Source organism: Corythoichthys intestinalis, chromosome 19 (genome assembly GCF_030265065.1).
Source record: "Corythoichthys intestinalis isolate RoL2023-P3 chromosome 19, ASM3026506v1, whole genome shotgun sequence".
Classification (NCBI taxonomy): domain Eukaryota; kingdom Metazoa; phylum Chordata; class Actinopteri; order Syngnathiformes; family Syngnathidae; genus Corythoichthys; species Corythoichthys intestinalis.
In genome coordinates this window covers 8,203,504-8,216,981 of record NC_080413.1, presented here as the reverse complement: position 1 = coordinate 8,216,981, position 13,478 = coordinate 8,203,504, and the positions used below count along the sequence as shown (strand labels likewise).

At 36.5% G+C, this 13,478-nt stretch overlaps 1 protein-coding gene across 1 annotated transcript; it reads left to right on the top strand.

Moving 5' to 3' along the window:
- Window positions 1–4,658: 4,658 nt before the first annotated feature.
- On the top strand, window positions 4,659–12,613 carry chga (chromogranin A). The gene is made up of 8 exons (XM_057823053.1): window positions 4,659–4,924; window positions 5,032–5,081; window positions 5,455–5,548; window positions 5,879–5,947; window positions 10,996–11,076; window positions 11,252–11,398; window positions 11,464–11,747; window positions 12,239–12,613. The coding sequence occupies exons 1-8, from the start codon at window positions 4,885–4,887 to the stop codon at window positions 12,320–12,322; spliced, it is 849 nt and encodes a 282-aa protein (XP_057679036.1). The 5' UTR covers window positions 4,659–4,884; the 3' UTR covers window positions 12,323–12,613.
- Window positions 12,614–13,478: the final 865 nt, after the last annotated feature.

Genomic DNA, 13,478 nt, shown 5'->3' with positions numbered 1-13,478 from the left:
GGGGTGGGGGGGGGGGGGGGTGCGGGAGGCGTTACTTACCAGTTTTTAACTTATCACGGCGGGTTCTGGTCTCTATTAACCGCGAAAAACGAGGGATCAGTGTAACTTTATTAACATTGTTTTGTTTGTAACAGAAAAGACTTAAACTGCATCACTTTGTCACATCCCAACTGTAAAAATACACTCACGGTACATTTTTTGACCATTTGAGATTGAAAAAGAAAATTTAATAAAATCAATCAATAGCAACTTTAACTAATGAAGACAATATGCCTAAAGATTTGACCGAAAAAACAAAAACAGAACAAAAATGACAGTGTCATCGGACAGGGGGACAGTTTTTATGTTTGCTGCAGGCAGTATCAGCTCCTTTGCAAGGGTGTGGGTTATTTTTCACTGAGCATGCTAAACAGTGCTCGCTGGTTTACTGATGTAACACTGACAAAGCGGGACGATTGTTTGCCATATTCGACACGTTTTCGATGTACACAATCAAGCAGCTTATCAATGAGATTGGGGTGTAATGTCTTTGAGTGATGTCTTAATCGATTTTGCTTTACGCTGTCCGCTACAAACATTTTAGACACAGTAAACAGAGTGGTATTTCTTCGTCTCCTACTGTATTAAAAGTCAAAGCCAAACGGCCCGAAAATGGCGCGTTCTCGGTGGCTAGGGGGGAACCGGAGGTGAGGGCGGTCGTGGTGACTCCCAAGCTGAACATGGCGCTTCTCGGGCAGACATGTGAGGACCAGAGAAGACAGTGGTTCGCTGCGTGAGCCCAGCCTGAAATCGCGGACAGCTCTTCATGTCTCTTTGCTGTGTGCACTTACTTGGTTCAGAATTACTGCGCACACCCTGAAAATGAGCGCCACTGCCACCCACTGAATGGATATGCAATTACACTTTATTTTAGTTGGGCAAAAAAGTATGTTCCTTGAGGTCACATGCGCCACCTCCGGCATCACTCCGGCAGCGCCCCCATGGGGAGAACGCCCCGCTATTTGAGTATCGGTATCGGGTTAACCCAAAATGTAATTAAATAAACCATTTCAGATTATACTTTGATAACTCAAAAACGAATGAAGGGATGATTATCTGGAACTCAAAAGAAAACAGACTAGGGCTGTCAAACGATTAAAATTTTTAATCGAATTAATTACAATTTAAAAATTAATCGTAATTAATCGCAATTCAAACCATCTATAAAATATGCCATATTTTTCTGTAAATTATTGTTGGAATGGAAAGATGAGGCACAAGATGGATATGTACATTCAACATACGGTACATAAGTACTGTATTTCTTTATTATAACAATAAATCAACAAGATGGCATTACCATTATTAACATTCTGTTAAAGCGATCCATGGATAGAAAGACTTGTAGTTCTTAAAAGATAAATGTTAGTACAAGTTATGGAAATTTTATATTAAAACCCCTCTTAATGTTTTCGTTTTAATAAATTTGTAAAATTTTCAATCAAAAAATAAACTAGTAGCCCGCCATTGTTGATGTCAATAATTACTTACACAATGCTCATGTGTGCTGAAGCCTATAAAATCAGTCGCACCGAAGCGCCAGCAGAGGGTGCGACTTTAACAGAATGTTAATAATGGTAATGCCATCTTGTTGATTTATTGTTATAATAAAGAAATACAGTACTTATGTACCGTATGTTGAATGTACATATCCATCTTGTGTCTCATCTTTCCATTCCAACAATAATTTACAGAAAAATATGGCATATTTTATAGATGGTTTGAATTGCGATTGTGATTAATTACGATTAATTTTTAAGCTGTAATTAACTCGATTAAAAATTTTAATCGTTTGACACCTCTAATTTTAATGTGATTAATTAAAAAAATTAATTACCGCCCGTTATCGTGATAATTTTGACAGCCCTAAAACAAACAAAACATATGGAACCGAACACATAACCGGCGGATGTAATAATTAGCCCCGCCCCTTCTCATGTTAAGCAAACCTGCTTGAGCATTTCATTCCTTCAATTTCTTCTCATTTCTATTCTAACTGTGCTGCTTTCTATTTCTCCCCGTGAATTATTGATGATCCCCGAGCTCTGTTTTTCTTTCTTTCTTTGCACTTTCTATGACACCCCCAACCACAACATCATGTAACTGCTTGTATCTTGACAGAGTTCTAAATTAAATATGTGTTTGCAAAGTTAAACAGGCGTGCGGACCTACCACTTTGGATCTGATTCAAGCGTGCCTGCTCCCATGGAGCGAGCGCCTTCCATTGTCACTGCGCTGCTTTGAAACAGGAGTTCCAAGTTTGGGAGTTTGCCACGAACATTGTGTTCCTTTCCTGCATTTTAATGGACTAAAAAGAGGAAAAATCAATGCATGCATTGTTATCATAAAACTTAGAATAACTTTTCAGTCAGTCATCTATATATTATATAAGGGGTGAGACAATATATCAAAATAGTGATGTGTTGTGATACTGATGGCCAAAGACATCCAATCCATTTGAATCTATAGAAAAAATGCTGACAGACCTCCCAGTCATAATGGATTGGACGTTGAGCGCTATCAATGATTTAAGCAATATTCCAAATACATGAAAATTTCAACACAAATGATAATTTCTTTTAAAAAATAATGCACTCTACTTACTGGATATTGAGTTTATTTAAATACAGCCCCTCCCGAAAGCGCTTTACTGTTTTCTTACCCTCACTATAGGAACCATATGTCCCTGTTTGCTCAACAATAATAGATTTTTCCTGCAAATGTGAGCTGTATGATGGAATATACAGTCTGTTTTTCCCCTTTGAACACAGTGCACCTGCAACCACATTGTCCCACTGTGTGCACACCGGCTTACATAAAGGTCTTATTATGAGCTTCAAAGAAAACATTATTCACATTTAGACAAAAGGACGTCGCTGCCTCGTGCTGGGTAAACATGGACCAATTCGCCTTTTGTATGTCGGCAAGAAGAAAAAAAGCTCAACAAGTGATGGTCGAGTCCTTTGTTGACGTTTGCAGCTTTAGTTTCACGGGGGTAACAAATAAGGATGACGGGACACTGAAGCATCAATGGAGCCAAAATGGCTACCACATTAATGTCTACAGTACATTATTTGACTTATTAGTGCATAGTTGCCTAATAACTCACTGACGATTCATCAATTTTAATACCTTGATGCCTGAATTTACTCCTAACAAATGTGCTTAAATCATACAGTGTATCACAAAAGTGAGTACACCCCCCGCATTTCTGCAGATATTTAAGTATATCTTTTCATGGGACAACACTGACAAAATGACACTTTGACATATGAAAAGTAGTCTGTGTGCAGCTTACTAGTATATAATAGAGTTAATTTATTTTCCCCTTAAAATAACTCAAAATACAGCCATTAATATATAAACCCCTGGCAACAAAAGTGAGTACACCCCTTTGAAAAAACGTTACAGGAGTGCTATCAGCATTGCTGCAGAGATTGAAGACGTGGGGGGTCAGCCTGTTGGTGGTCAGACCATATGCCGCACTCTACATCAAACTGGTGTGCATGGCTGTCACCCGAGGAGGAAGTCTCTTCTGAAGATTGTACACAAGAAAGCCCGCCCGTCTCATCAGACATGGTTCCAGTAATCCATGTCCTTTGTTGACATGTCTTCAGCAAACTGTTTGCGGGACCATTGGACATGGTTCCAGTAATCCATGTCCTTTGTTGAAATGTCTTCAGCAAACTGTTTGCGGTGTTTCTTGTGTACTGTCTTCAGAAGAGACTTCCTCCTGGGGTGACAGCCATGCACACCAATTTGATGTAGAGTGCGGCATTTGTTCATAAATATTTGCAGAAATGCGAGGGGTGTACTCACTTTTGTGATACACTGTAAGTATATAAAATAGTATTAATACAACAATACTAAATTAAATGGAAAAATACAGCTGAATGAGAAATTGCCCCCCCCCCCCCCCAAAAAAAAAAAAATCATAAAAAGATAATAATAACAAATATTGGACAATGCAGAACATATTTTTTGTAATTATTTTGAAAATATTTTTAAAATACAAATCATGGATGTATCAATAATTCCTCATTATTATGTAGTTTTTATATTTTCCAAAAATTATTTTTATTAATTTTCTCATTAATTTTAATCTTCTATATATTTTTTTGCTATTTTTTTTTTAAGAACAGTATTTTTTTTTTTTATCACTGGGGGGGAAAAAAATCATAATTCGGTTGTTGTTATCATGGGATATTCGTTGTCGTGGGATATTCTGCATTTCAAAAATAGTGAACGCAATACACAATGCATCATACAGTGAATTGAATAACTTTTATCAACATTACACTTCAATATATACGGTATTCTATTACTACAGCACAATGCATATGGGATTTACTGCATTTCAAAAATAGTGAATGCAATAAACAAGGCATCATACAGTGAATACAGTAGATGTGCCTTATTCAGGAAATTACTTTCTTTTAACTTTCAGTGTCTCAATTAATTTCATGTTAGATAACAGAACAACATATAAATATTTTCCAATATTTTCCCCCCGCGTTTATTCTCCGCTTATTTTACAAACAATAACGATTTCAACCTATTGCCGCCCTGACCAAGATGGCGGTACGCGCAGGTGCACTACTCCTGGTTGACGTCACTTCCGCTCCAGAATCTTCCTTTTAAAGGCGCGCGATGACCGATTTTTGTGGAGGTGTCGGTGACGAGAAGAACGACGCTTCCTCCGAGCTCCATCCCCGCCGAAGGACCTTCAAATATGAACTCAAACACAGCCGTAACGCATTCGTAATTAAACGAATATCATTTTGAAGGACAATTCGGCAAAATAAGCGTGTATTCCTAGAGATATTTTGCTCTTTTTCTTCAAACATGCTCGCCTTACTGACTCTGACTCTCCTCGTCAAAAGCGGTGAGAGACGAAGCTTTCATGTTTGATAAGACACGTTAATATCATTATTAAATACACTCGTTACGTCTTCTCATTCATTCATTCATGAATTCATTTTTTTGTGACAGTTTTGTCTGTACCGGTGACTCCCAGTGTTCTGGAAAATGACGACGTCAAGGTAAGAAATGCTTTCAAAATTTATATACTGTATATACATATGTGTGAAGTGCATTAGGTACACCTGCTCACTTTCTTTGTATCGACATTTGAGCAGGTGTACCTAATAATTTGACCGCCTGTTAATGTAATGCACTCCCATTAAGTAAATTGTCCACTAGGGGGAGGTGGGTGAGCTCAGTTAGTATTAGGTCATTGGCTGCTATTGACAGCGATAGACGTCCAATCTATTTGAGGTGGGAGGGTTGGCATCACTACCAACCCCCACTTCAAATGGTTTGGACGTTGTCTAGTGATAAACTAATTTAGGTAATTTTCTTTGTATGGTTATAATCCCAAGATGACAGTTTTGAATGACTTTTGTGAAATCGCAGGTGATGAAATGTGTAGTGGAGGCACTGGCGGATGTGCTGTCAAGGCCACGCCCACTTCCTGTTAGCGAGCAATGTCTGCAGACGCTAAGAACAGGTAAGTATTTTTTTCCCCTGTGTCTTTAATCAGTTTGACACAGTGTAAAATCTTTACATTTTTCTTGACGTTTGGATTGGCTAATTGGTTGCTAGGTAGATCTGTCGGGGCTTAATTATTTCTATAATTGTGCGTTTTTTATAAATAATAACTGACTGTCGCGATCGGTGTGATTTGATTTAACGATATTTGTGCTTTAATCCACTTTGACGACTTGGCTTGCTTCCATCGGCTTAATGGATTGGTTGGTGCAGGGCATGCTGGGTAAAATATAAAAAGTCGCCAACAGGAAGGAATGGGTAATTGATTTTGTGTGTGTGCGCATTCAAGACGAACGTCTTCAGTCGCTCCTTCGCCACTACGATTTCCTGAAGGAACTGCAGGACGTCGCCACCCATGGTATTTTTTAAAAATTATTATAATTCTTATATATTTATCTTCTGGTGCGAGGTTATTGTGGTTTGATTTTTTTTGTTATAGTTTAATTTTATTTAAGTAAATTTGCTATTTCATTTTGCTTGAAATTATTGATGTGAATTTATTTGTATTAGTTTTGATGTTGTATGTTGGGTTATTTGCCTTGTGAAGAAGAATAATTCCGTCACTTTAACGTGTAAATATTGTAAATTTGAAAAATTATTTAATTTTAATGTTTTAGTTTCGTGAACACGCAGTCATTTTTTAAAAATCTTTAGATGTGTGTTGCTGTCAATGGAAACTGATGAGTTAATAGTACATTTTATTCATTTAAAAATTTTAGATAAAAAATGGGAAATTTCTAATATTTCATGTAATCGATTTTATATGAAAAAGAGGAAAAAATTTAGAGTAACGTTAATTGGTCTTTTTTTTTTTTTTTTTTTTTAATTTAAAAAAAAAAGGTAAATTATTTCTGTAGTCCTTGATGAAAGCAGACTGTCAATATTTACATATAGAAGAAAAATTTGACTGGAGTAAGAAGAGCGTTACTTCTACATAATACTGCAAAAGTAAAAGTGGTCATCCCAAAATTTACTCACGCACATAAAATATCAGCTTTTAAAAAAAAAATATATATATATATATATATATATATATATTTTTTTTTTTTTTCCAGCACTACTTCATCTATATAAACTGTTGGTATTACTAATATTATAATGTACTATAACCTATTACATGACCTATTAGGCCAAATAGATGACGCAATAATCATTTTAAAAAAAAAATTTTTTTTTCAGCACTACTTCATCTATATGAACTGTTGTTGTTATTATACTGTACTATAACCAGGGGTGAAAGTGGCTAGAATTTATTGTCGGAACTCCCCGACACAAAGGTCGCCACGTGGCCAGAAATGTTCTTTCATTCTTTTTTTTTTTTGGGGGGGGTGTCAAACCTCTTAAACTACTGAAATGCAAAAAAACTGTTAGCACAGTTATTTCTATAACACATGCAAAAACTGATCTTGATTCAAAATTGTATTTTTTCAATGATTTGCAGAATAAAAGTTGACTAAAACAGCAATAACCCAACCTCTAGCTCCTAATTTTTATTTTCCCTCATTTCCTCACATACTAAATGCCAAATCTCAATTTTAACTACTTAAGAACATAGGATTTATGTTAAAATTGAAGTTAATGTAAACATTTACTTTAAAAAAAAAAATTTTAATAATAAAGATACAAGTAACATACGTTCAGGAAAAATAAGTACAAATTACTTATATTATGCAGCGTGAAATGGAATATATTTTGAAGATCGAGCAAATATTCACTTTTTTAAATCATAAGGAAATAAATAAGTAGCCTAACAAAAATGAACAAATATAAGTCCAAAGTGCACATTGACAGCTAAGATGTTCTGAAACTCCCCATCAGAGCAAATGAAACTAAAACTAAGTATTAGAGATGTCCCGATCGACCGATCACGTCATTTTCAAAGTATCGGAATCTGCAAAAAAATATCGGCCATGCCTTTTTTTAATATTTATTTATTTTTTAATTAAATCGTTTTCTAATTGTATTTAAGGTTACAGACATAATATGTTACACTCATCCAGAGTCTTTAGTTTAGGCTTAAGGTAGGGTTGTAGGGTTATCAAATTTATCCCGATAACGGCGGTAATTAATTTTTTAAAAAATGTATCACGTTAAAATATTTAATGCAATTAATGCATGCGCTGCACGACCCACTCACGCATTGTCTCGCTCAATCTGTAATGGTGCTGTTTTACCTATATAGAGAGATAAAAGGCAGCGTAAAATGAGTAGAGTGAATTTTGGCAGCCTTTGGAGCCTTTTTTTAATTGGCTAAAGCCTTACAATCCCTCTCCCTACAATCAAATTATCAATGGTAGCAATGTGGGGAAGCAAGGTAGCAATTGATCATTTTCTTAACACCTTAAGTTATTTCCCAACGCAGAGAAGATATATCAATTGGTAGCACTACGCACAGTCATGGTTCCACTTCCCATCATGCATTTGGGCATGGCTACTGTATCATTTACTGAAAGCTCAACAAATACGCTAGATGGCAATATTTAGTCACAATATACAAAGTCAAGTCTTTCTATCCGTGGATCCCTCAAAGAAAGAATGTTAATAATGTAAATGCCATCTTGAGCAATTATTGTCATAATAAACAAATACAGTACTTATGTACTGTATGTTGAACGTATATATTCGTCTGAGTTTTATTCATTTTTTTCTTAATGCATTGCCAAAATGTATATGATCGGGAAAAATTATCGGGAATGATTGGAATTGAATCGGGAGCAAAAAAAAGCAATCGGATTGGGAAAAATCGGGATCGGCAGATACTCAAACTAAAACGATCGGGATCGGATTGGGAGCAAAAAAACATGATCGGAACAACCCTACTAAGTATGATAAATAAGCCTCCTCAACTCTTTTGTTGCACTTAAAGATTTGATCTATTTTATGTTGCATTGCCTTTTTTGTCGCGTCAATTCAACCTTTATTTTTTTAAATTTTTTTTGCTGTTCCAGAAAACATGCACATTTGAACCAATCAGAGCTAACCGTCTCTGTTGAGCACATGTCAGTATGTCAGCCAAACGGATAAATGAGTCCAGGCGTTTTGCTTTTCTGCGTGAATTCGCACATTGACGTGACTCATCATCGTCAGACTCTGATAACTGCAGCAGCTGGGGAAACCTCCATGCCGTCCGTGGAATAAAATCATAAATGTTGGGGGAAATGGATTATGCTACACAAGCAATTTATTCTGCTTGTTGTTAACACTTGTGTATGTAAATCTGATGTTGGTAGATCTTGTACAGTAGATGAAATGCATGTGTGGCAGCTTAGCATTTTTTTTTTTTACATAGCGTTTTGACAGTTGCCGTCATATTTTGGGAATCAAAGCACCATGTACCGGAAGAGCATTCCGGCCCTGAATCTTATACTGGAACAGCATTCAAACCCTGAATCTTATGCCGGAACTGCGTTCCTGACCATTCTGGCCCACTTTCACCCATGATTATAACCTATTACATGTAGGGTTGTTCCGATCATGTTTTTTTGCTCCCGATCGTTTTAGTTTGAGTATCTGCCGATCCCGATATTTCCCGATCCGATTGCTTTTTTTTGCTCCCGATTCAATTCCAATCATTCCCGATAATTTTTCCCGATCATATACATTTTGGCAGTGCATTAAGAAAAGAATGAATAAAACTCGGACGAATATATACATTCAACATAAGGTACATAAGTACTGTATTTGTTTATTATGACAATAAATCCTCAAGATGGCATTTACATTATTAACATTCTTTCTGTGAGAGGGATCCACTGATAGAAAGACTTGTGACTTTGTATATTGTGACTAAATATTGCCATCTAGTGTATTTGTTGAGCTTTCAGTAAATGATACTGTAGGCATGCCCAAATGCATGATGGGAAGTGGAACCATGACTGTGCGCAGTGCTACCAATTGATATTTGTTCTTTGCGTTGGGAAATAACTCAAGGTGATAAGAAAAAGATCAATTGCTGCCTTGCTTCCCCACATTGCTTCCCATGATATTTCTAATCGTAGGGAGAGGGATTGTAATGCTTTAGCCTATTAAAAAAAGGCTCCAAAGGCTGCCAAAATTCACTCTACTCATTTTACGCTGCCTTTTACCTCTCTATATAGGTAAAACGTTACCATTACAGATTGAGTGCGACAATGCGTGAGTGGGTCCTGCAGCGCATGCATTAATTGCGTTAAATATTTTAACTAGGGCTGTCAAAATTATCGCGTTAACGCGCGGTAATTAATTTTTTAAATTAATCACGTTAAAATATTTGACGCAATTAACGCACATGTCCCGCTCAGAAAGTATTCTGCCTTTTGGTAAGTTTTACAGCAAGGCTTTTTGTGCTGTCCAACAGCGAACTCTTGTGGTCGCTTTGCGACATGGTTTATTGTTTTCAGTCCAGTTCAATATAGCTGCACGACGTCTCGAGCTGATAATGTTGTGCTTATATGATCCTTGGACAAGATTTGTTCGTTAAGTATGGTTTTTGTAAAGAATGTACATATTATGTTAGTAAGCGAAATGTTATATTTTTTGTATGAGACGCTTTTTGTTTATGTTTAGTGAACCTGTATAGCGTGCTAAGCTAACGTTGTTGCTAATGCAATGCTTGTGTACTTTTTTTTTGTAGTTTTACGACGGTCTAAGGACAGCATAGACAGATTTAAATGACAGTAGAGTGAAATGCCCACTACAGTCCTTATGTACAGTATGTTGAATGTATATATCCATCTTGTGTCTTATCTTTCCATTCCAACAATTTATTGTACAGAATATATATATAATTTACAGAAAAATATGGCATATTTTATAGATGGTTTGAATTGCGATTAATTGCGATTAATTACGATTAATTAATTTTTAAGCTGTAATTAACTCAATTAAAAATTTTAATCGTTTGACAGCCCTAATTTTAACGTGATACATTTTTTAAGAAATTGATTTCCGCCGTTATCGGAATAAATTTGATAACCCTCCCTTAAGCCTAAACTAAAGACTCTGGATGAGTGTAAAATATTATGTCTGAAACGTTAAATACAGTTAGAAAACGATGTAATTAAAAAAATAAACATATATTAAAAAAAAGGCATTGGCCGATATTTTTTTGCCGATTCCGATACTTTGAAAATGACGTGATCGGACCCGATCGATCGGGACATATCTAATTTTACATGACCTATTAGGTCAAAAACATGACGCAAAAATCATCTAATTTAGACCAGAACAAGACTATGAAACATCACTCATCCAAACAGCACGAGTTTTCTCAGCAGATTTTGTTGTTGTTGTTGTTTTGTTATAATGCACCTTTTACAGCTAGTGTATAAAGTATACAGTAATGTAATAGTAAATGTTATTTATAACCAAGCTGATTAGCCAACTCATCTGAAAAATAACTATTGATTACTCAACTACTAACTGTAGGTGACAGGAAAGCGCCAGAGGGTGGCGCCATGGCACCCAATCATGCCACGCCATCCCTTGAAAGCCCTGACAGCATCCCTGGTGAGATCCTTCATTTTCATATCTGCATTTATTCGCAGCAGCATTTTATAACTGTAATTAACTGTGAGCTGTAAGTCAGGGTGCCACTAAGACACTCAATATCCTTTTTTTTTTTCCTCTCTTTTAAACCGTTTCAATTCAATTCCCTTTAACCGTCAATTCAATCCCCTCTTAGACGGATCCATGCTGACTGCGCTGGGAGGGCCCGGTGAACATTCCATCCTCTCGCAGGAACGCAGGAGATCAGATGAGGTAGAGGAAGAAAACAACTCAGCGCTTTGGTTGGCGGGCGAGAAGAGAGAGGAGGAGGACCCAAAAAAAGGTGATTGATGGAAGCTCATCAGTTAAGAAAAGAGCAATTATTTTAATTTTCCGCCTGTTTTTCAGCTTGGGCATCAGGAGAAATGCGACGAAGCGGGTCCAAAGAGGAACAGGACAAGAGATCTGCTGAGGAAGAGGAGGAAGAGAATGATAATGAGGAGGGGATGAAGAAGAGGAGCAAAAGCCAGAAGGAGGGAAAGGAGGAAGCCCCCCATCATTCAAAGGAGGTCTTGGAGGATGAAGAGCTGAAGAAGAAGAAGAGGAACCGCAGTCCGGAGGAAAAAGAGCTGCAGATGATCGCTCGGAGAACGCCGGACGAGGAGGACGGTAGCGCGGCAAGAAAGGCAGAGGTAAGTATTTTTATTTTATTTTTTTTTACCTTTAAATTGTTTTTTACTTTTTATATTCTTAGGCGCTGTTTCCATGGTGGCGCTTTGTAAATATGACACATTTCATGTTTGCATTTACATGGTGACGTCTCCATTCAAATGTCCCAATTCCGTGTGAAAACAATGTAGTATTCATGCTAAGCTCTAGGGGGCCCTGGGGTTTTACAAGGTGACAGCAAATGATGCCCTTTCTTGACAACAACCTCCTCAGCCCAAATGTCATCATACCCACCCACACCAAGTAATTGCGATCACGCGTTTTTTTAATTCTTCAAGAGGCACAAAAAACGCAAACATGAAATATATTTAAATTAAAAATATACGTATTTAAATTAAAAATATTATAAAAACACTAAATTAAAGCCAACCTTCCGCAATGTTTGCTGTTTTGAATGTCGGGACATCTCCACTTACGTGTATCCTGACTTCCTGTGTTTTTGTGATGTCATCAGGACACCGAGGTGGAAAACCTAGCCACCATCGAGTCAGAGTTGGAAAATGTGGCCCACAAGCTCCGCCAGCTGCGGGAAGGATGAGCCACCGTGAAAAATATAATAATAATAATAATGAGAGAAAGCACGTGACTACATCTTCTCACTCTTGCCATAGTAGGGAAATTCTTTTATTGTGTATCCTAGTTTGTCAATGATTTTAATTGATTTATGAGAATGTGAATGAAGAAAGAAATGGATGTTTTCTATAGATTTTGAACAATCTGCATTGTAAAGTGAGACTGAATAATTTTTCAAAAATGATAATCATCCAAATGACTGTGAATGACAAAGTTATTGCAATAAAACCAACACGTACAGTAAACATTGATGGAAATTTTTTTTCAAGTAACCATTTTTGAAAATGTTCGTTTAACCGTCACTAATTTAAATTTACAGAACAAATGATGATACACTTAACATTAAAATCTGCGTTAGGGTTGTTCCGATCATGTTTTTTTGCTCCCGATCCGATCCTGATCGTTTTAGTTTGAGCATCTGCCGATCATGATATTTCCCGATCCGATTGCTTTTTTTTTGCTCCCGATTCAATTCCAATCATTCCCGATAATTTTTCCCGATCATATACATTTTGGCAATGCATTAAGAAAAAAATGAATAAAACTTTGACGAATATATAAGTACTGTACTTGTTTATTATGACAATAAATCCTCAAGATGGCATTTACATTATTAACATTATTTCTGTGAGAGGGATCCACGGATAGAAAGACTTGTGACTTTGTATATTGTGACTAAATATTGCCATCTAGCGTATTTGTTGAGCTTTCAGTAAATGATACTGTAGCCATGCCCCAATGCATGATGGGAAGTGGAACCATGACTGTGCGTAGTTCTACCAATTGATATATCTTTTCTGCGTTGGGAAATAAAATAAGGTGTTAAGAAAAAGTTCAATTGCTACCTTGTTTCCGCACATTGCTTCCCATGATATTTCTAATCGTAGGGAGAGAGATTGTAAGGCTTTAGCCACTTAAAATAAGCCTCCAAAGGCTGCCAAAATTCACTCTACTAATTTTACGCTGCCTTCTATCTCTCTATATAGGTAAAATGACACCATTACAGATTGAGTGTGACAATGCGTGAGTGGGTCGTGCAACGCATGCATTAATACGTTAAATATTTTAACGTGATACATTTAAAAAAAAAAATTATTACCGCCGTTATCTGAATATTTGAT

What these genes read in the sequence shown, in the direction of transcription:
- chga (XM_057823053.1), top strand. Translation starts at nt 4,885, where the DNA reads ATGCTCGCCTTACTGACTCTGACTCTCCTCGTCAAAAGCG. An exon ending in GACTCTCCTCGTCAAAAGCG is followed by an intron (nt 4,925 to 5,031) that starts GTGAGAGACGAA and finishes TTTTTGTGACAG; the next exon opens with TTTTGTCTGTACCGGTGACT. An exon ending in TGGAAAATGACGACGTCAAG is followed by an intron (nt 5,082 to 5,454) that starts GTAAGAAATGCT and finishes GTGAAATCGCAG; the next exon opens with GTGATGAAATGTGTAGTGGA.